The 16,913-nt window shown below is 56.5% G+C and overlaps 6 protein-coding genes and 1 non-coding gene across 7 annotated transcripts; 3 read left to right on the top strand and 4 right to left on the bottom strand.

Moving 5' to 3' along the window:
• The first annotated feature begins 1,663 nt into the window (after nt 1–1,663).
• Nucleotides 1,664–4,876, top strand: MYCTH_2311126 (uncharacterized protein). The gene is made up of 3 exons (XM_003666394.1): nt 1,664–2,327; nt 2,397–4,445; nt 4,539–4,876. Exons 1-3 carry the CDS (start codon nt 1,905–1,907, stop codon nt 4,725–4,727), a joined length of 2,661 nt encoding a protein of 886 aa, XP_003666442.1. The 5' UTR covers nt 1,664–1,904; the 3' UTR covers nt 4,728–4,876.
• Nucleotides 4,877–5,599: 723 nt separating this feature from the next.
• On the top strand, nt 5,600–5,687 carry MYCTH_t174. The gene has a single exon. It is a non-coding gene; the product is annotated as a tRNA-Tyr (tRNA).
• Nucleotides 5,688–6,021: 334 nt separating this feature from the next.
• On the bottom strand, nt 6,022–7,819 carry MYCTH_2140707 (uncharacterized protein; the record flags this gene model as incomplete). The annotated part of the gene is made up of 1 exon (XM_003666393.1): nt 6,022–7,819. Exon 1 carries the CDS (start codon nt 7,648–7,650, stop codon nt 6,022–6,024), a length of 1,629 nt encoding a protein of 542 aa, XP_003666441.1. The 5' UTR covers nt 7,651–7,819.
• Nucleotides 7,820–8,808: 989 nt separating this feature from the next.
• MYCTH_2311122 (uncharacterized protein) lies at nt 8,809–10,860 on the bottom strand. The gene is made up of 2 exons (XM_003666392.1): nt 10,166–10,860; nt 8,809–10,086 (listed from the first exon to the last, which is right to left on the bottom strand). The coding sequence occupies exons 1-2, from the start codon at nt 10,717–10,719 to the stop codon at nt 9,255–9,257; spliced, it is 1,386 nt and encodes a 461-aa protein (XP_003666440.1). The 5' UTR covers nt 10,720–10,860; the 3' UTR covers nt 8,809–9,254.
• Nucleotides 10,861–12,128: 1,268 nt separating this feature from the next.
• Nucleotides 12,129–12,719, bottom strand: MYCTH_34819 (uncharacterized protein; the record flags this gene model as incomplete). The annotated part of the gene is made up of 1 exon (XM_003666391.1): nt 12,129–12,719. A coding segment is annotated over one exon (591 nt), but the record flags the coding sequence as incomplete, so codon positions are not given.
• Nucleotides 12,720–14,666: 1,947 nt separating this feature from the next.
• Nucleotides 14,667–15,143, top strand: MYCTH_2130345 (uncharacterized protein; the record flags this gene model as incomplete). Its single annotated transcript, XM_003666390.1, has 1 exon — nt 14,667–15,143. The coding sequence occupies one exon, from the start codon at nt 14,667–14,669 to the stop codon at nt 15,141–15,143; it is 477 nt and encodes a 158-aa protein (XP_003666438.1).
• A 233-nt stretch (nt 15,144–15,376) lies between these two features.
• MYCTH_2135780 (uncharacterized protein) lies at nt 15,377–16,903 on the bottom strand (the record flags this gene model as incomplete). The annotated part of the gene is made up of 4 exons (XM_003666389.1): nt 15,377–16,244; nt 16,299–16,381; nt 16,414–16,740; nt 16,796–16,903. The coding sequence occupies 4 exons, from the start codon at nt 16,901–16,903 to the stop codon at nt 16,088–16,090; spliced, it is 675 nt and encodes a 224-aa protein (XP_003666437.1). The 3' UTR covers nt 15,377–16,087.
• Nucleotides 16,904–16,913: the final 10 nt, after the last annotated feature.

Below are 16,913 nucleotides of genomic sequence, written 5' to 3'. Positions count from 1 at the left end.
CGTATTGATTCTGACGTATCGTACCGTACCGTACCGTACCGTACCGAGGCCCATACATACCTTACACACACAATACCCGCGTCAAAGTTTCCATCCGCTCGGTCGAACTTCGATATCCAGTTTTTCCGGGCGCTAAACTATTTGTCTTGGGCTTCAGGGGTCAAATTTGACTTCGGCTTTCATCGTAGGGTGGTAACCCAGTCTCTGGATGCTAGCGGAAGTGGAGTATCAAGTGCTGCTGAAGAACTGGCCATGCGTCTCGTTTCAGCTGGCAAATAGATTCGGCTTCAGTTTGCTTCTGCATTACTAGTAGTGTACTCCGTACTTAGTCGTAGTTCGGTGTTTCTTGACAATGGTTGTAAGAAATGCCCCTGAAATACCTTGGCATTGAAAACTGCGTCGATGGAAAGAACGGGTGGTCCCGTCACAGCCATTGGCCGCTGTTTCCCTGTTCATTCTCAAATTGCCGGCGAGATCCGTTTTGCGGGGAGAAACGAGTGCGAATATTCGGCACACTCCAACGCTGACCGACTAGGGCAAGGTACGCAACTGCACATGGAACGAACTCGGCGTCTTTTGCAAAAAAAAAAAAAAAAAAAAAAAAAGAGAAACAAGAAATGCCTCATCGATGCAGCGCGCAGTGGCCAACCGTTGCACTCACGATACGCGATCGAGGTCGAGTTTCTGTTGACCGGTGGCCCCGAATTGGCGATTGAGCGATAAAGAAACCCAGTCACGCACTTCCTCTCCAGCCCACACAGCCCAGCCGCCGCGCAAACGCCATGACACCCGTGCAACTTACCGCCATGGTGCCCTGGAGGCGGCTAGAATGACAACAAGCACAAGATTTGCGAAGGAGTTCGGAAAAGGATTTTGGCAAGAACCGATAGTCCGCTGCGGGCGGGTTCGGGTAATCGGTACGAACTACTGCAGGTGTGCTCGTACACTACCCCGTACGGAAACACTTTCGTATGTTACGTTTTCGCGAGGATGCGGCTGGACGAAAGGGAGACCGGACCCTCACCCCCCCTTGATCCCTGCGACACATCATCCACACGATGACCAGGGACCCTGACGCCAAGCACTTGGGTACCGCGCCCGCCTGGTCCCTCCGCCGAACCAGGCAAGCCAGCTGCGTCGGGGGCATCTACACGTGTAGACCAATCGCCAGCACACATAGCAAGCACCATGCTACCCAAGGCTGCGTTACCCGTATGTATGTCCAATATGTAACTATGCACAAAGGCAGCTCACTAATCCGTACGCCCTTTTCACCCCCCTTGCCCCTCCCCAAGCTTCCGGCGATCAACATTCGTTTGTTCCCACGCGCCCGGAACCGGCCAGGATCACCATCCACCATCCACCCTGAAGCAAGCTTGCTTGCTCGCGCCGCATCATCGCAGCACGGCAGAAGCGAGCTTCGATCTTCTCAACATTCGTCAGGCCATGCACGGATGATTCTATCCTGGCAGTCGACAGCCTCGGCATCAGATCGTGTCAGCATCGGTTCCAAGAACCGATTCCCTTCGCTGCTTCCTGGCTTGCAGGTCGCCTGAAGCCGTCCGCTCGCTTTGCTGTTTTTTGTAGACAGCGGTGGTCCAACATTCGCTCGACGGGCAACCTCCCTCGAGAGACGCCGTCGGCTTTGCTTGAAGACTTGGTGAGGGAACCGGGAACTGGATTAGGAAACCAGGGGGATCTGCAGCCAACTTGCGGCATAGACCGCAACCTCCTCCCAGTTATCAGCAGGTAAGCATTCGAACCAGGCGATGCTGAGCATCTGCGTGCCATTGATCTACCATGCAGCATTGCCTCAATCGATTGACTCCGTATGGCCGTTTGTTGACGCGCAAGGGCTTCAGGGCGAGAGAATCCGAGTCCTGTTTTTTTCGGTTGCTGTTGCCATGGGGATCGGGGACTACTTCAAGGCTGAGAAGCTTGGGTCGAAGCCAACACCGACGCCAGCTTCACCACCAAGAGAACATGGAAGACACCAGCAACAGCCATCCGCATCCGAGGACCACCCGGCTCCATCAGTCCAGCCCGCCTCTGAGCTGCAACCTCCCACCCCGAGGTTTAGCTCGAGGCCGCAATCCATCTCGGGCCGGTCGGTGCGGTCAACAGGGAGTTCGGTCCTCGATGAAATCAAGCACGAGGTCATGGTGAATTATCTTTACCAGCAGCAATGTTCACACCTCTGGATATCCGATGGCAGCGGTGAGATCGAGGGTGTCCTTCTCCGGAAGGCGAGGGGTCAGTATATGGCCTGCCCGCCGCAGCTGGTCAACTCGCCGCTTGCGGCGGCTTGCACTGCCCTCAACGTCCAGGTCCGTCCCGACAATGCCGTGGAAAGTTGGAAAGTTCGGGATGGTGGTGGCAGACGCTAACGGACCCAGTGCGCCATGACAGTCAACTCCAGGGTGATCAAGACGTTCCTACAGTGGTCCCCGGACGCCGTCGATGTCCCCCTGATGAACGGCATGCGCGTGCAGATCCTCGCGACCATTGACGACCTCCCCCGCGCGCGGAAGCACCAGTTTGCCGCTTTCGTCGCGTCCGAGGGTCTGCTGATCGTCTGGGACGACGACGCCCTGCATCTGGTCCAGAGAGCCAAGGCAATTGAGTCGGAGCTGATGGAGCTCGTGTGGAAGGTTGGCGCGGAGGACAACGAGGACGAGAAGGGCGTAGCCGCCGTGGAAGAGCCGGAAGTGGACGAGGAGAGCGGCGAGCTGAAGCCGGAAAAGCGACCGGTTCACCTGCTGAACGCGTACCTGGTCAGCCTGTCGCTCATCCTGGTCACGGTATCGCTCGGGGCCGCTTTCCGGCAGCTGGCCATCGAGGTTTCTGTCGACGGCAACTACGTCCGCCTGGCCCTCGTGGCCTTGTTCCCGGTCCAGATGTTCTTCACCCTCTTCTTCGCCCAAGTTATCGTCGGCTGCCTGGCGCAGATCTTCGGTCCCATCCGCCAGCTCACCGTGAACTCCAAGTTCTACTCGGCCCGCCCGCCACCGAGGCTGCGGTCCTCCGTTCTGCCCCACGTCACCGTCCAGTGCCCCGTTTACAAGGAGGGTCTCAACGCCGTCATAGCGCCCACGGTCAAGTCCATCAAGCAGGCCATGTCGACGTACGAGCTGCAGGGAGGATCGGCTAATATGTTTATCAACGACGACGGCCTGCAGCTCATCTCGGAGGAGGACCGCCGCGCGCGTATCGAATTCTATGCGGACAACAGCATCGGGTGGGTCGCTCGCCCGAAGCATGGCGAGAACGGCTTCCAGCGGCGCGGCAAGTTCAAGAAGGCTTCCAACATGAACTTCGCCCTCATGATCTCGTGCAAGGTGGAGGACAAGCTGGCCGCGATCCAGCGCACCCCCGACTGGACGCAGCACGACGAGGCTCTGGCCTACGAGCGCGCCCTGAAGGAGGTCCTGGAGGAGGACGGCCGGGCCTGGGCCGACGGCAATATCCGCATCGGCGACTACATCCTGCTGGTCGACTCCGACACGCGCGTGCCCGCCGATTGCCTGCTGGATGCCGTCTCGGAGATGGAGCTGTCCCCCGACGTCGGCATCATGCAGTTCTCGTCCGGCGTCATGCAGGTCGTGCACACCTACTTCGAGAACGGCATCACCTTCTTCACCAACCTCATCTACAGCGCCATTCGCTACACCGTCTCCAACGGCGACGTGGCCCCTTTCGTCGGCCATAACGCCATCCTCCGGTGGTCTGCCATTCAGCAGGTCTCGTACGAAGACGAGGACGGGTACGAGAAGTTCTGGTCGGAAAGCCACGTGTCGGAAGACTTCGACATGTCGCTGCGTCTCCAGTGCGCCGGCTACATCATCCGGCTCGCCGCCTGGGCCGGCGACGGCTTCAAGGAGGGCGTGTCGCTGACGGTCTACGACGAGCTGGCTCGCTGGGAGAAGTACGCCTACGGCTGCAACGAGCTGCTCTTCCACCCGATCCGCAAGTGGATCTACAAGGGCCCCTTCACCCCGCTCTTCCGCCGCTTCCTCTTCTCCAACATTCGCTTCACCTCCAAGGTCACCGTCATCTCGTACATCGGCACGTACTATGCCATCGCCGCCGCCTGGATCATGACCAGCATCAACTACTTCATCATGGGCTGGTTCAACGGCTACCTCGACAAGTATTACGTCGATTCGTGGCAGGTCTGGTTCTCCATCATCCTCGTCTTCAACGGCCTCGGCAACATCGCCCTCGCCGTCATGCGGTACCGCGTCGGCGAGCGCAGCATCCTGTACGCCCTGTACGAGAACTTCAAGTGGACCTTCCTGCTGGCCGTCTTCCTCGGCGGCCTGTCTCTGCACCTGTCGCAGGCCCTACTGGCGCACATGTTCGAGATTGACATGACGTGGGGCGCGACCGCCAAGGAGGCCGAGTTCTCCAACTTCTTCATCGAGGTGCCCAAGGTGTTGAAGAAGGTGAGTAAATGCAATTAATTAATTACCCGTGGCTTGTGAGACTGGGCTTGGGTCTGTCTAATTAAACGGAAGCTAGCTAACGCTCTCCGTCAGTTCAAAATCTCAATGCTCTTTGCCACCATCTTCATCGCTGGCATGATCATTCTCGCCGTCGCTCCCTTCATCCCCTACAGCTGGCACATTAAAGACTTCGTCGCCATCCTGCCCATGGCCACGGTCGCCGCCTCGCATCTGCTGCTGCCGCTAGTTTTGAATCCTGCCCTGATGACATTCTCGTGGTAATTAAAGTGATGAAGAGAGGGCCACCTTGGGTTGGTTGCGGCAGATATATTGATTTCAGGGAACCTAATTTTCCTTTTTTTGAAACCTTTTTTTGTATTGTTCTGGGGCCACCGGGTTGATTGGTTTAACATGCCATAACTATAGACTGGTTCTTTACTGCGCCCGGCGCGGAATAGTGCCCGGCACCATGTCCCTCTCCTTGTCACGCTCGGTATCTGTTGTACCTGGTTATTTTTATAGATCAGGGAGGAGCAAATTACGAGGAGTTGCATACTACGAGTAGCGTAGACACGACATATTAAAAGACATCAGATAATAGCTCTGATGGCTTCAACTTCAATTCCAAAGTAAGCCATGCTTCCGGGTTCAAAGAAGAGGGCCATAAAATGTGCCATTTCTTTGAGACAAGCAAGAGGATGTTGGTTGTTCCGCGACGAAGGACGGGGTAATTACAGCAACAAGTTGACCTCGGTCTCAACTTGGGCATGACAACAAGAAAGAAAGCCTGTCTGCCGCCAGTGGCCGGACCGAATTCTGTTCCAACCTATCCGATGAGACATTCTAATTATTCATGTATGTTCGCCTTCCAATCTCTGGCTGATGGGACAATCCGTTCCGACGCTCTTTTAATATCTCACATGCTATGCTGGGTCTGAGGGGTCCACCATTGACCATGGCGCCACTGCGGTGTTATTGTTGTAGCGTGATGGAATGAGGGACCGCAGACAGGATTTATTTAAAACATCCGGGGTGCCTTTTGACCATCCTGGCCGAGCATGTCCTTGTTCTCGAGCGTCTTGTGGCGGCCGAAGGAGGAGCGAATCCAGCCTATCAGATGTGGAACTGCGTAGACAAGCGTGAGCGAATCAAATCCCCTTGTGGTGTAGTTGGCTATCACGTTCGGCTGTAAATGCGTTTACCGATACCGAAAGGTCACCGGCTCGATTCCGGTCGAGGGGACTTGCTTTTTTTTTGGCACAGTTTTCTCACTGCCACATTAATGAGAGTCATGTTTTTACTCATCATCACCAATAGTTATACAGAATGGTTAACCTGCGATGACTTGTCGGAAAACTGAGGTCGACAGCCCACCGGACTTCTGATATAAAATAGAAGGCCTGTTACATTGCCAATAATAGCGGTTGATACGGCATACAAAAAGAGCAATTCGGTCCCGAATTCGCACATCCTTGTACATACATTCATTTGCCCCTCTTCTGAACGGAGTCACTATCCCTTGAAAGCCTTATCCCCCCTCAACCGAACCCGGGCCCCTCTTCCCTCTCTTTTTCCTTTACTTTGCGACGCCCAACCCGGCAAAGTACTCCTTGAAGGCGGCGGCCTCGACGGCAAAGACGCCGCGGCTGTCGAGCATGGCGGCGGGCGGCCAGAAGCGGACGTCGAGGCCGCTGCCGCTGCCGCCGACGACGCCCGGGTAGTAGCCGCTGGCGAGGCCCTCGGGCTCGGTCACGCCCCAGGGGTGGCGCAGGATGACGTAGCGCTTGCGCTCCTGCGGCGCGGCCCAGCCGAGCACGCTGTAGGCGACGTTGCCGGCCAGGGTGCAGCCGCGGAAGGCCGGGTGCGAGGGGCGCGTCCAGGCGACGGCCGGGTACACGGCCTGCTGGTTGACGCAGTGCGCGCGCACGAGCCCGAGCAGGTCCGCCCCCGTCCGCGAGTCCGTGAAGAAGTACTGCGCCTCCCGCCCCGTCAGCTGCGCCATCGCCTTGACCGGGTCCCCGTGCGCCGTCTGGGTCAGGTCCGGCCGCTGGTGCTTCCGCTGCTGCCGCACCTCCTCCTCCTCGCTGCGGTCGTGGTGGTGGCCGTGGTGGCCGTGATGGCCGTGATGGCCGTGGTGAAGACCGTGACCATCGTGGCTGTCTTCGTCTATGCCCTCGTCGTCATCGTCGTCGTCGGTGGTCGCGGTGGTGATCCATTGGGCAAATGCCTTCTCGTAGAGGGCGGGCCAGAGATCGCCGCCTCCACAGGCGCGGACGCGCGAGACCGGCATGGCGTTGACGGAGCTGGGGCGGCAGTACATGAGCATCGAGGACGACTTGTTGGTCGGGAGCTCGCAGTTGACGGTGACGGTGCGCGTGGGCGCGTCCTTGTCGCCGCCCTTGCTGTGGAACTTGATCGAGAGTCGGCATTCGCTGGCGCTGCCGGCCACGACATCGTCGTCGTCGTCGCCGCCGCCGCCGCCGCCGCCGCGGCTACAGCACGAGGCGTGGTTCGAAGAGGCGGGGCGGCCGGCGTAGTGCTTGATGGTGGCCGGGTCGGACCAGGCGACGCTCGTCAGGGCCGCGATCAGCCAACTGTTGCTGGTGGCCCCCTGGACCTGGTTGCTGAAAGCGGCGGCGGTCGGGGAGTAGCAGGCCCCGAGATCGGTCCAGGTGCCGTTGGGCGGCGTCCATTCGGCCTCCTTGTGGATGCGGAAGGGGGTGCACAGCTCGCGCAGGGTCGTCGTCATCTCCGAGTTGCGCAGCGTCTTGCCGACCGCCCGCGGTTCCAGCGTCAGGCGCAGGTTGCCGTTGGACATGGCGGCATGCTTGACCCGGATGCTCTCGAGATCCTTGATGCCCATCTTGCCGAGATCGCCGAGCTTCTCGACCTTGGAGAAGTCGGGCGTGACGAGGTCGCGCTCCGTCAGCGTATGCATCTCTTTGGCCGGAATGGGCTCGGCCTTGTCGCCGCGGTCGTTGAGGCGGATGCCGGCGTACAGGATGGAGTGGAAGCGCATGTCGAACAGCTCCTCGTAGTCGGTCTGCAGGATGCTAGCTAGCAGATAGCCCGTCGATGTCTTGTCCCAGTCGAGCTTGCGGCCCAGGAGCGCCTCGACCAGTGCGAAGGGGTTGATGGCCCCTATGTGCAGCTGTTTGGGCGGGCTGTCGGGCTGCTCCGGCTTGCTTCCTGTCATGGCTGTCATGATGATCCCGTCGTACTGAGCCGCCGTTTGGATGGTTGGTGATGTTGGATTGGAGAGGAAAGGCCTGCTTAGGACTGAGAGGTCTGGAACCTGCCGCGGCTTGAACCCGAACTTCTTGACGATGGGGGATTGCTGGTCTTATGCTTCGAGAGTCGAACCGGCATGATTGGGTTCCAGTCACGCCAACTAACCTTCCCCCCCTCCCTCTTCCGCATGTTGACTGATTTCTGAGGTCTGACACTTAGACCCAGATCGTCTCCATGATGTGCTAATGACAGGGAAGCTTTGACGGAACAGGGACACCCGAGATCAAACCTCTCGCTCGCGAGCGTGGTTGTTGCGTTCCGGAACAAAGGTAAGGGGGGGCGGCAACGGGGCAATGCTGCATCACCTGGCGCGCGACTCTCGACTGAGTCCAAAGTATTCGTCCTGTTTCACGTCAATTTTGCAGAGTACGTGTTTCCGCTCTGTACCTCAGCCGTGAGCCAAGACCTGTTGTTATGGTGATTCAATCTCGGGTCTGAGAGCAAGTTAGCAGGTATGTAATTAGGTTATGCAGGTAGACAAATGGCCAATGCACCGGGAAGATCGAAGAGCCTCTCTGGGTCCCGCTCTAATTAGAGAACAAAAATGCCCTCTTTGGGGTGGAGATGGGCTTGATGTCTTTGAGAGTAGACGTTATTCGCCAGCGGCATCACCATCGAGACGGGAAACCCGCGACTGACCACCCGGGGGCGATGCGTGCCTAGGAACCCCCGGTACGTGTGTGTAACTCTCGAAAGTTTCCTCGCAGACATGGCGCTTAAGACGCTAGGTAGTTGGTTTGGTCATTAGTTGTCTGTGTATACACATGCATGTAATCCGTACATCTGTACCTATAGTTCCCGAGTAAAACTTGGAGGCGCACATACCTCATCGAGGATTCAGAGACTTTAATATCGACTTCATAAGGCGGTAAGCGAGCTATGCTGCTGTGACCGTGTTGCATTGCTGCTTTTCACACTGATTCTCGGAAGAATACGTCACGTACATCCTCTGCTATTAACACAAGAGCGGGTCAGTGAGGTGCATCCCGTTGAGAAAGGGGCCGTGTGGATGCAGTAGTGTGGATGCAGTAGTGTGGATGCAGTAGTGTGGAAGCAAGCAGTGGCAAAATCAGACGTGTTGCACGACTGCGGTTGCTGACGTAGCTGCCTCGGCCTAACGCTCGCCTGATGTTTTGCCGGACGAGATCCCGTTCGAGAGTTCTCCGGTTAGCAATCACAACTATTACTCCAACCTACCAGCTACTTTCTTCTCTTTAGCTTAATTCAATCCATTCAATTCAGACGATTCTCTGCGCACCACTGTATGTCAAAAGCCGTCCTCGCTCCTCCTGTCATTTAGCTTTCTCCTTTCCCCTCCCTATTCGAAGCAATCCGGTCATTCCTCCTATGCCTTGTGCAGTAAATTAAGCCAACGCGTGGACCGTTACACGTTATACCTTTGGCTAACTGTTACCTACAAGGCTAAGCCTAGCTAAGCCCCGAGCAGGCCTCTACGATGCTCGGCTGCTGCCCGTGCAACGAACCTGCCTAAATGACTCGGCGAGATTCTAGCTGCTGTTAAACCTGAAATAGAAGTAGACTGGGGCGGACGGCCGAAAGGTTGAAAGAGAGCAGCTGGGGAATGGTGGGCGGCGGGAAAGCTTCGGCAGGGAAAAGCCACATGCCGATGGCCGTGCAGGGCAGCTTCTCCATCGCCTCAAATATTTCCGCCTCCTCTCGAGAGTCGGAGCTATACTTTGGATATTGGACGGTGCTCCCGAAGACGTGGGCGGGGTACCAGCGCTTCTCGTCCCAATCCTCGGCCTCGTATTGGAGGTACTGCGCCAGCTCGTCCCGCGACCACACTGCCTCCGCCTCTGCTTTCATCTCCCGTACATTCCACGTCCCGGCCCAATCCATCCGCCGCATGTCTGGAGTTGACCATTCCTGGGTGGCGCAGACATAAAGGCAGAATCCGCAGTCGTCATCGTTTTCTCGGCTGGCTTGCTGATTTCTCGTCACTCCGAAAAGGTGTTCTAGTCGCCGCCAGTTTCGCAACATCAGATGGGGATCATCCATGATAGGGACCTGGCGGAGGTCGAGCTCAACGCCAGGTCGCGGGTCGGCTTGGAGCCAGTGGAAGGCCCCTGTCACATGGCCTCGTCGACGGAGGGGGAACGTTTGGGCGAAGTGGGAGCGCCACCCGCCCCCGAGTGGGGGGGCGCCCATGCCCCTCGTAAAACCCCGGAAATTGACGAGGCAGAGCAGGGAACGGAGCTTATGGCGGAGGATATCGGCAAACGACGTCGCTGCGGCCGGGTGGAGCATTTCCGGGGTCAAATTCACGCGCTCCTCGAACCAGCCGAGCAGGTAGTGGCGAATCTCTCCGTCTAGTGCGAGGTGTCTAACTCTATAGGCAGACATTTACGGGTTAGATAGCTCAAAAACCCGACGTTTGCGGCTGAAACAAAGAAAGGAGGAAGCTATACCCTTGGTCCTTGTAATCGTAGGCTCGGGCGTCGTGTAAAAAGTCGACGAGGATGGCACCGAATTCGGGTTGGGGGTCGTACTCCGGCGGCCGCCTAATAGGTTTAGGCCGCCGGGGTCGGACGTAGACGACGTCGTACTCCGAGCTGAGGTATAGCACTTGCCCTGTACCTAAGGGCAGATGTATGTGGTAGAAGCTGAGCGCGGCTGCCCTCGCCTCGCGACTGACGCGGAGGAGTGGGGTGAGGGACGGCGCATAGGATCCGCGGCCCCGGAGACGGGAGGTGTAGCTCCGGCTCCGGCCGCTGACAATCCGACCGAGATGGTTACGGTCGGCGTACTGGGGAGTATCGTTGTCGCCGGTGGTATTAGGGTGGAGATCGACCTCAATCATGCGGTGCTGCTGGAGAGGAAGCAGCCAGATGCGCAGACGCAGTTCGGCTGGGAGGCGGGGAAACGGCGCCCATACGGACGGGGACGGAAATATCTGCTGCTCCCAACGACTAAAATACACGTCGTTGAAGAGCAGGGGCGTCTGGTTCGGGTTGTTTCCCATAGCCTCGTCTGCGTTGCCGGATCCGTGTTAGAGTACGTGATTGATCGGGTTGCGCAGGAGTAAAGAAAAAAGTCAAAAGAGGGAGAACCAAGATAATGTGTCATTTATTAGTACGTCCCGTGGCGTGCTGCGGGCTTTCTGCCTTGTGCTGCATGATATTTGCATGATCCTAAATGCACGAGCCCCCGCAGCTTTGCCCAAGGGTTAATTATGGAGGTGAGGGGTTGCCACCCCTGACTGCTCTGGATGCAACCCAACTCACCGCTTCGAGCCTCTCTTCAAACTGGGGCTCCTGTTGGAACCACAATATGGAAGATCGCGAAGATGGATGTCAACTGCAACTGCGTAAAATAGAGCTCAAAATCGCGATTAAACAGATGGGTAGAATTGCTTGATTGATTGAGTTACATATTATTGGTGGAAGAACTGGCCCAGTTAGGCGACGTCGGGTATCAACGCTGTAAGATGCTCATTCAGGGGTAATTTCCACCCCCTGTTCTAACAGCTCCAAATGCGACAATAGACCTACCGCTTTCTATCCGTACTGCGTCACGACTTGTCTCAAAATTCAAATGCCGGACAAATGAGCGCCGTCAGCTAGCACATCAATGAGGACGAGGCCGCGATAGATGACATAGCTTGAGCTCAGGCTTATAGTGTCGCCAGTTGCAGGTCTCAAAGAAAAAAACAATGCGCCGGGCATGTTTATTCTCTCCCTAACGACCTAGTACCTGGCCAGCCAAAGTACCATCTATTCCCTGCTCCAACACCCACTCCTGCTCCTCTTCCGTCACCAGCCTCTGGCCAGCAGAGGCAGTTCCGTTCCATCCTAAAAAGCCCATGCGCCCTAAACTGACAAATTGCTACGCAAACGACGAATCCAGCGCCGTCTCGCGATAGCAAACAGTCTTCCTCTCCACCCACCCCGTACTTGGCCCTCTTTCCCTCAACAAAGCATAGACTGCAGACTCAAGACGAGGGGAAGACGTTCAACTCTAGTAGCGCCGCGTGCTCGAGGTCTTGTGGCGGGTGGTGCCGGTGCTGTCGGTGCTGCCGGTGCTGCCGGAGCTTCCCGAAGGCTTGGAGGAACTGGTGTAGTTGCCGGACGGCCTAGAGGAGTTGCCGCGAGAGCTGGGGCCGTCCCGTCTGGAGGTGGTGCTGGCAGCGTACACCTGGCTGGTGCTGCCGGTCGGTCTAGACGAGGCGCCATCCCTTTGCGAGGCACCGTTGCCACTGCCGCCGGGGCCGCCGTTGGGAGGCCGCCATGTCGAGGTGTTGCCGCTCGGAGCACGGGCGTAGGCGCTGCCGTAGGCACCTCCGCCAGAGGTGCTCCCGCTGCCACCAGAGCCATATGGGTCGTAACTGGCGCTCCCGCCACCATAGTCGTGTGAATTGTCGTAGTTGCCTCCGCTAGAAGCAGCGGGAGCCGGGGCCGCCGAGTCCGGAATCCTAGCCACTCTGTTACCGTCGATGCAGACGATCCCCTGCGGACTTGGGGTTGCCACCACGGTGCCAAATGGGTACAGAGAAGCGACGTCAGCGTTTCGGCGACGGTAAACCGTGGGTGACACGCCAAGTTGATCCATACAGATCAACTTTGCCGTGGCCTCTGCAGAATCTAGTTGGCGCCGCATCCCCGCCCTCAGTTCTTGTATCTGCTGGCTGGTGACTTGGTCCGGATAGATCTGATGCCGGTTTGCAATCGTTTGCCGCAGGTCCTGGTCGCTCATTCTGTAGGGACCGTCGTCATTGACAGTCCGCGTCGCGCAGCTCATGGAGATGCCGGAGATATCCATCCCCGACGCTCGCACCTGAGTAACAAACTCGTGGCCGATAACGTACGTTACGTTGCCGGGGGAGCAATGCGCCATCACTTTGTTGATGTCGGTGTCTGCGCCGTACTTTCCATACGCGACGATGCCGATACAGGTAGCGAGGCCTTGCGTAGAGATCTGCTCGCCATAGGGTGCCGACTTGCACTTGTCTTGGCCCACGTCGATACCAGCGAGTTGTACCCGAGACATAGCGAGCAAGCTCCTGAGCAAAAACCGTTTGGTAGAGGGTCGGAGAAACAAGGATGTTCTTAGGGCGACGAACTCACAGTCGATCCGAGGGAGGAGAATATAAATGAAAGAGGCAAGATGGGAAGGAATTACGAATGAAAGCGTTGGAGGAGATATGAATGAAAATATGAGTTGAGAAGTTGTAGTTGCGATGTGATGAGAAGAACTTGACCTCATCCAGTCGCGCTAGGCGACGGTATTTAGACTTCTTCGCTCTGCAGCGAAGAGACAAAAGGAGTTGAAGGATGTGTCCCTGATGCGTCGGGAAATATGGCCAGGTGATTCAGAACAGGCCCTGATACTTGTGAAAGGCTGCGGCCGTGTCGAGACTGTCATGGCCGAAGGGCCTAGCACAGCTCGGGGTGACCATGGTTGTGGTGTCTCGAGCCGCGCCCCTGACGAAGAGAGTGCGGCCTGCTCCTCCCTCCACCCATTTTCTGCTTGAGAGGACATTGCTAGACTGATCGCAAAAGACAGAAAGTCTACAATATTATCTACCTCTCTGGGTATACTTTCTCCTCGGTTCCTCGCCACAAGAGTTGTTGGACTGAACCTTGAATGTTAACAGTATTGTGTAGCTCGAGTTTCTTAAAACCGTGGGGTTTCTCTAGCGGCCACGAGTCGAGGTCTTGTGTTAGGGCCCGTCAAGCCATTAATTAGTTCCCAACAACTAGTTATTTTGGGTTAGTTGAGTTGGGCTGCGCCGGGCTGGGGCCCATCTTTGAGGTTCGGCACGTAGCAGTAGTTTCAGTGCGCCGCCATGGTTCCAAGTTGTTGGCCTCAAGAATGCTATGGGCTGGCCAACGGTTGGCCGAGGACGTGGAGAAACTCTAGCCATCGGAGGTTGGAGTTCACTAGCCGTGAAGATCATTCGGAAAGGTTGTACCTCTCTGAGCAGCCCCTGAGGGCGCTGACCACGGCGTAGGGCCTCAATTTCTGGGTCCTTCGAGGTCGCGATGAATCACAGTTCGCTTCACGACGCCGTGTTGGCGCCCTAATCGCAGCGTCCCGGCCACACTTGATGCGGCGACTTCCAGCTGTTGGCGCTAGTTCATGTAACCTCCCCTCAAACGCGTGGCGTCGCCCCCGAATACTCGGCCCCCACCCTCCCTCCAGCCCCTGTACATACGCACATGTACATGTACGTGGACTGACTAGCCGCCGGAGGCCAAATTGTGGCTGTTGTTTTATGTGGGAGCGCATAAGGGGTGGGATTATTCACTGACTAGTATAGCTCTATATAAGGATAAATTTATAGTTATCTTGGGGCATCGGTCTGGAGGACTGACATTCTTGTAATTTAAGTCTTTATAGGGTGTGATAAATTGATTTTCTTTTTTTTTTCTCCCCTAAAGATGAGGTGTTAAGGGGAAGCACTTGCTTTATACACGTGAAATGCACATTTGCCACAAAGGTTGCCGCTTTTTAAAAATCAATCATCGTCTGTCACTATCGCCCTCCCACCGTTAGGCCTTCCTCTCCTACGTCACTAGACGCAAATTCGTAATATTCGGTTCGGCTTAAGGACGTATGGAGATACTTTTATCTTAGGTGACCAGGCAATAGCCGGACTAACTGACGAAAATGCTTAATCTCCAGCTCTTTCCGGGAACCGTTCCCTTCTAGCGTGCCTGCTCGATCAGCTTTATCTTAACCATGATGAGCCAAAGTCTCCTCTACCTTAGAACTCCTCGCCTAAACCGCCTTCTGACCCTTCCCTCCCTTCTATAGCTCGAGAAAACCGTCTTCATCAGTTCACTGTCGGCTACTCGTACCGTAATCGAGCGAGTCCATAGTGTCCGCTCATTGGGTCGGTAAACTGGCGACACCCGATACAGAACGGCAACTATGGGCGAGTAGGAGAATAAGAGGAGCTAGCGGAGCATGCGGCGCTGCTGGCCACCCGCGACCGAATATACGGCCGGCCGTGGCCTGCAGGTGGCGCCGGGGGAAGTCTGCAACATCACTAACGCGGTGGAAGTGTTGCTCGCCACCCTGGTCTGCCACCGTGATGTCCTGCCTCCTCCAACAGGACGTGGCCATCGCCGGCAGGCGCAGCAGTATAGGCGCGCTGCGGGTATACTCGGCGTCGGCTGGGCGTTCACATCCTACCGCGACGGCGTGATCACCGGCAAGGAGGAGGTGCCATCGTACCGGCCTGACGAACGAGGGGTACACGCCATTAAGCGAGCTGCTGGTCAACTCCGGGCGACGCTGCTAGAGAGGAGGATATATATGAGGCGCTGTCCGGTAGGATCGGCATCCGACAAGTACTTCGTCTGGCGGCCCGGGCTAGAGCGCAATTCAAATCTCTTCATCGTTCGCCCTGCCCGGGAGCCGGAAGATATCACGTATTCGTAACTTCTAAGGCTTACTATATAACCCCAACACATCCGCCAGTCATCGTTCTGAATTTACCCCGCAAGCCCAGTTGGGAACTCAGCTGCTGCGCCTTGCATGAGAGAAGGGCCACAAACACGTTTAGTTGGCTAGAGATAAGATTAACAAACACGTTAGTGAAACTAATGGCCACAGGGCGATGTTAGGATCATACCTTGGTATGATAGAAAACGGAGTTAAGGAATGGAATAGTAAAAACTGACCGGATATAAGGTCGACCGTTTTAATATGCCGAAAACGTCCTTAGTACGTGATTACCTTCTGCTAAGTCAGCAATTTGGTCCCAAAAAAATAAATAACAACCAGGTCCAGATTCACGTTCTCGCCCTCCTAAATAGTAATGACGACAGCTTCTGGTCTTCTTTGTTGTTTAAAGGGTGCGGTTTTCTGTCCTTATAGCTACCAGTTTTGGACCCTTCTCAGCAGACGCAGAAGATTGAAGGGCAAAATCAATTGAACGCCATGGTTGGTTCACAGCAGCTATGACAATGAAGAACCGGTGATGCTTCCTGGAAGCAACGAAGTCTGAGTTCTCGGGCACGCAGGAGGAGGCCGCAGCTTCTCTGCCCAGTTGTTGCACTTGAGGTGCTCTTTCCTCGTCGAACTACAATGGGGTCCTTTGCTGTTGATTTCTTACGAGTAAGCTGCTGCCAGCAGCCAACCCCACTTGCTGTGTGTGCTTTCCCTATGAGGAAATAATTCCCGATCCAATTTACTGACAGAATCCGAATTCGAGGCTACGACGAGCAACTGCAATCATGTTACGCACTTTTCCTATTATGCAGTCAACGCCTTAGTTAATTACCTACGTATTATCCTCTGAGGTACAGTACCAGTTCCCAAATGCTGTTTGGTTCATTTTGTATCTCATTTATTTGATTACGGATTTTCCCCCCCCAGCAGCATCAATTAGTATTAGCTCTAGGGTTCTGTACCGCGCAGCAGCAGCAGCAGCGCCAGCAACATCGGGGGGTGCAGACGCCGCTGTAGCAGTTGTCGCCGGAGCAGTAGTCGCTAGTGCTGCCGCAGATGCCGTAGGGCGAGCAGCAGTCGCCAAAGCCGCTGCCGACGCACGTCACCCCAGGCGGGCAGGTCCCGTCGGTCGACACGGCCTACGGGGTGACGGGGGCGACGCAGACGTCATAGCTGAGCCACAGGTTGAGGCAGTCGTCGGTCAGGTGCGGGTTGTACGCCTGCAGCTGGGTGAAGTTGAGCCGAAGCGTTGGCAGACGGTGAAGCAGTCATCGCCTGACACGACGAGGTAGTAATTGCCGCACTCGCTGATGGTCCCGGACTCGGTCGGGTGCGCCGGCGTGGCTGGCTTGTAGTAGGTCGGCGACCCCGTGGCGCCGGGTGCCGTGACGGTCGCGTTGGGCTTGGGGAACGTGCCGCCCGGGTTTTCTATTGGCTCCACGACCTGGCCGTCGCAGGTCGGTGTGGTCGTCGGCCCGTCCGTCGTGGCCGTGACGCCGCCAGAAATGGTGGTGGCGGTAGGCTCGGCAGCACCGATGAATAAGGCCGAGGCGGATGTGGTGTAGGGCAGTGTCGTGGAGCAGTTCTTTTGAAGAGAGTCAAATTGATCGATCAGGTAATTAATCCGTGTGACTGCTGACGGGCAGCCAGGGGTCCAGCAGACGTTGGCGATAAAGCTTCAGGATGCATTCGTCGCAGAACTGGTGGGAGGGAGTCAGCTGTTGAATTCTCTCTGCTCGCAAGTTCATCACGGGCTCA

Source organism: Thermothelomyces thermophilus, chromosome 6, assembly GCF_000226095.1.
Source record: "Thermothelomyces thermophilus ATCC 42464 chromosome 6, complete sequence".
Taxonomy (NCBI): Eukaryota; Fungi; Ascomycota; class Sordariomycetes; order Sordariales; family Chaetomiaceae; genus Thermothelomyces; species Thermothelomyces thermophilus.
Note: the sequence above shows the minus strand (reverse complement) of the source record. Positions and strands in the feature narration are given on the sequence as shown.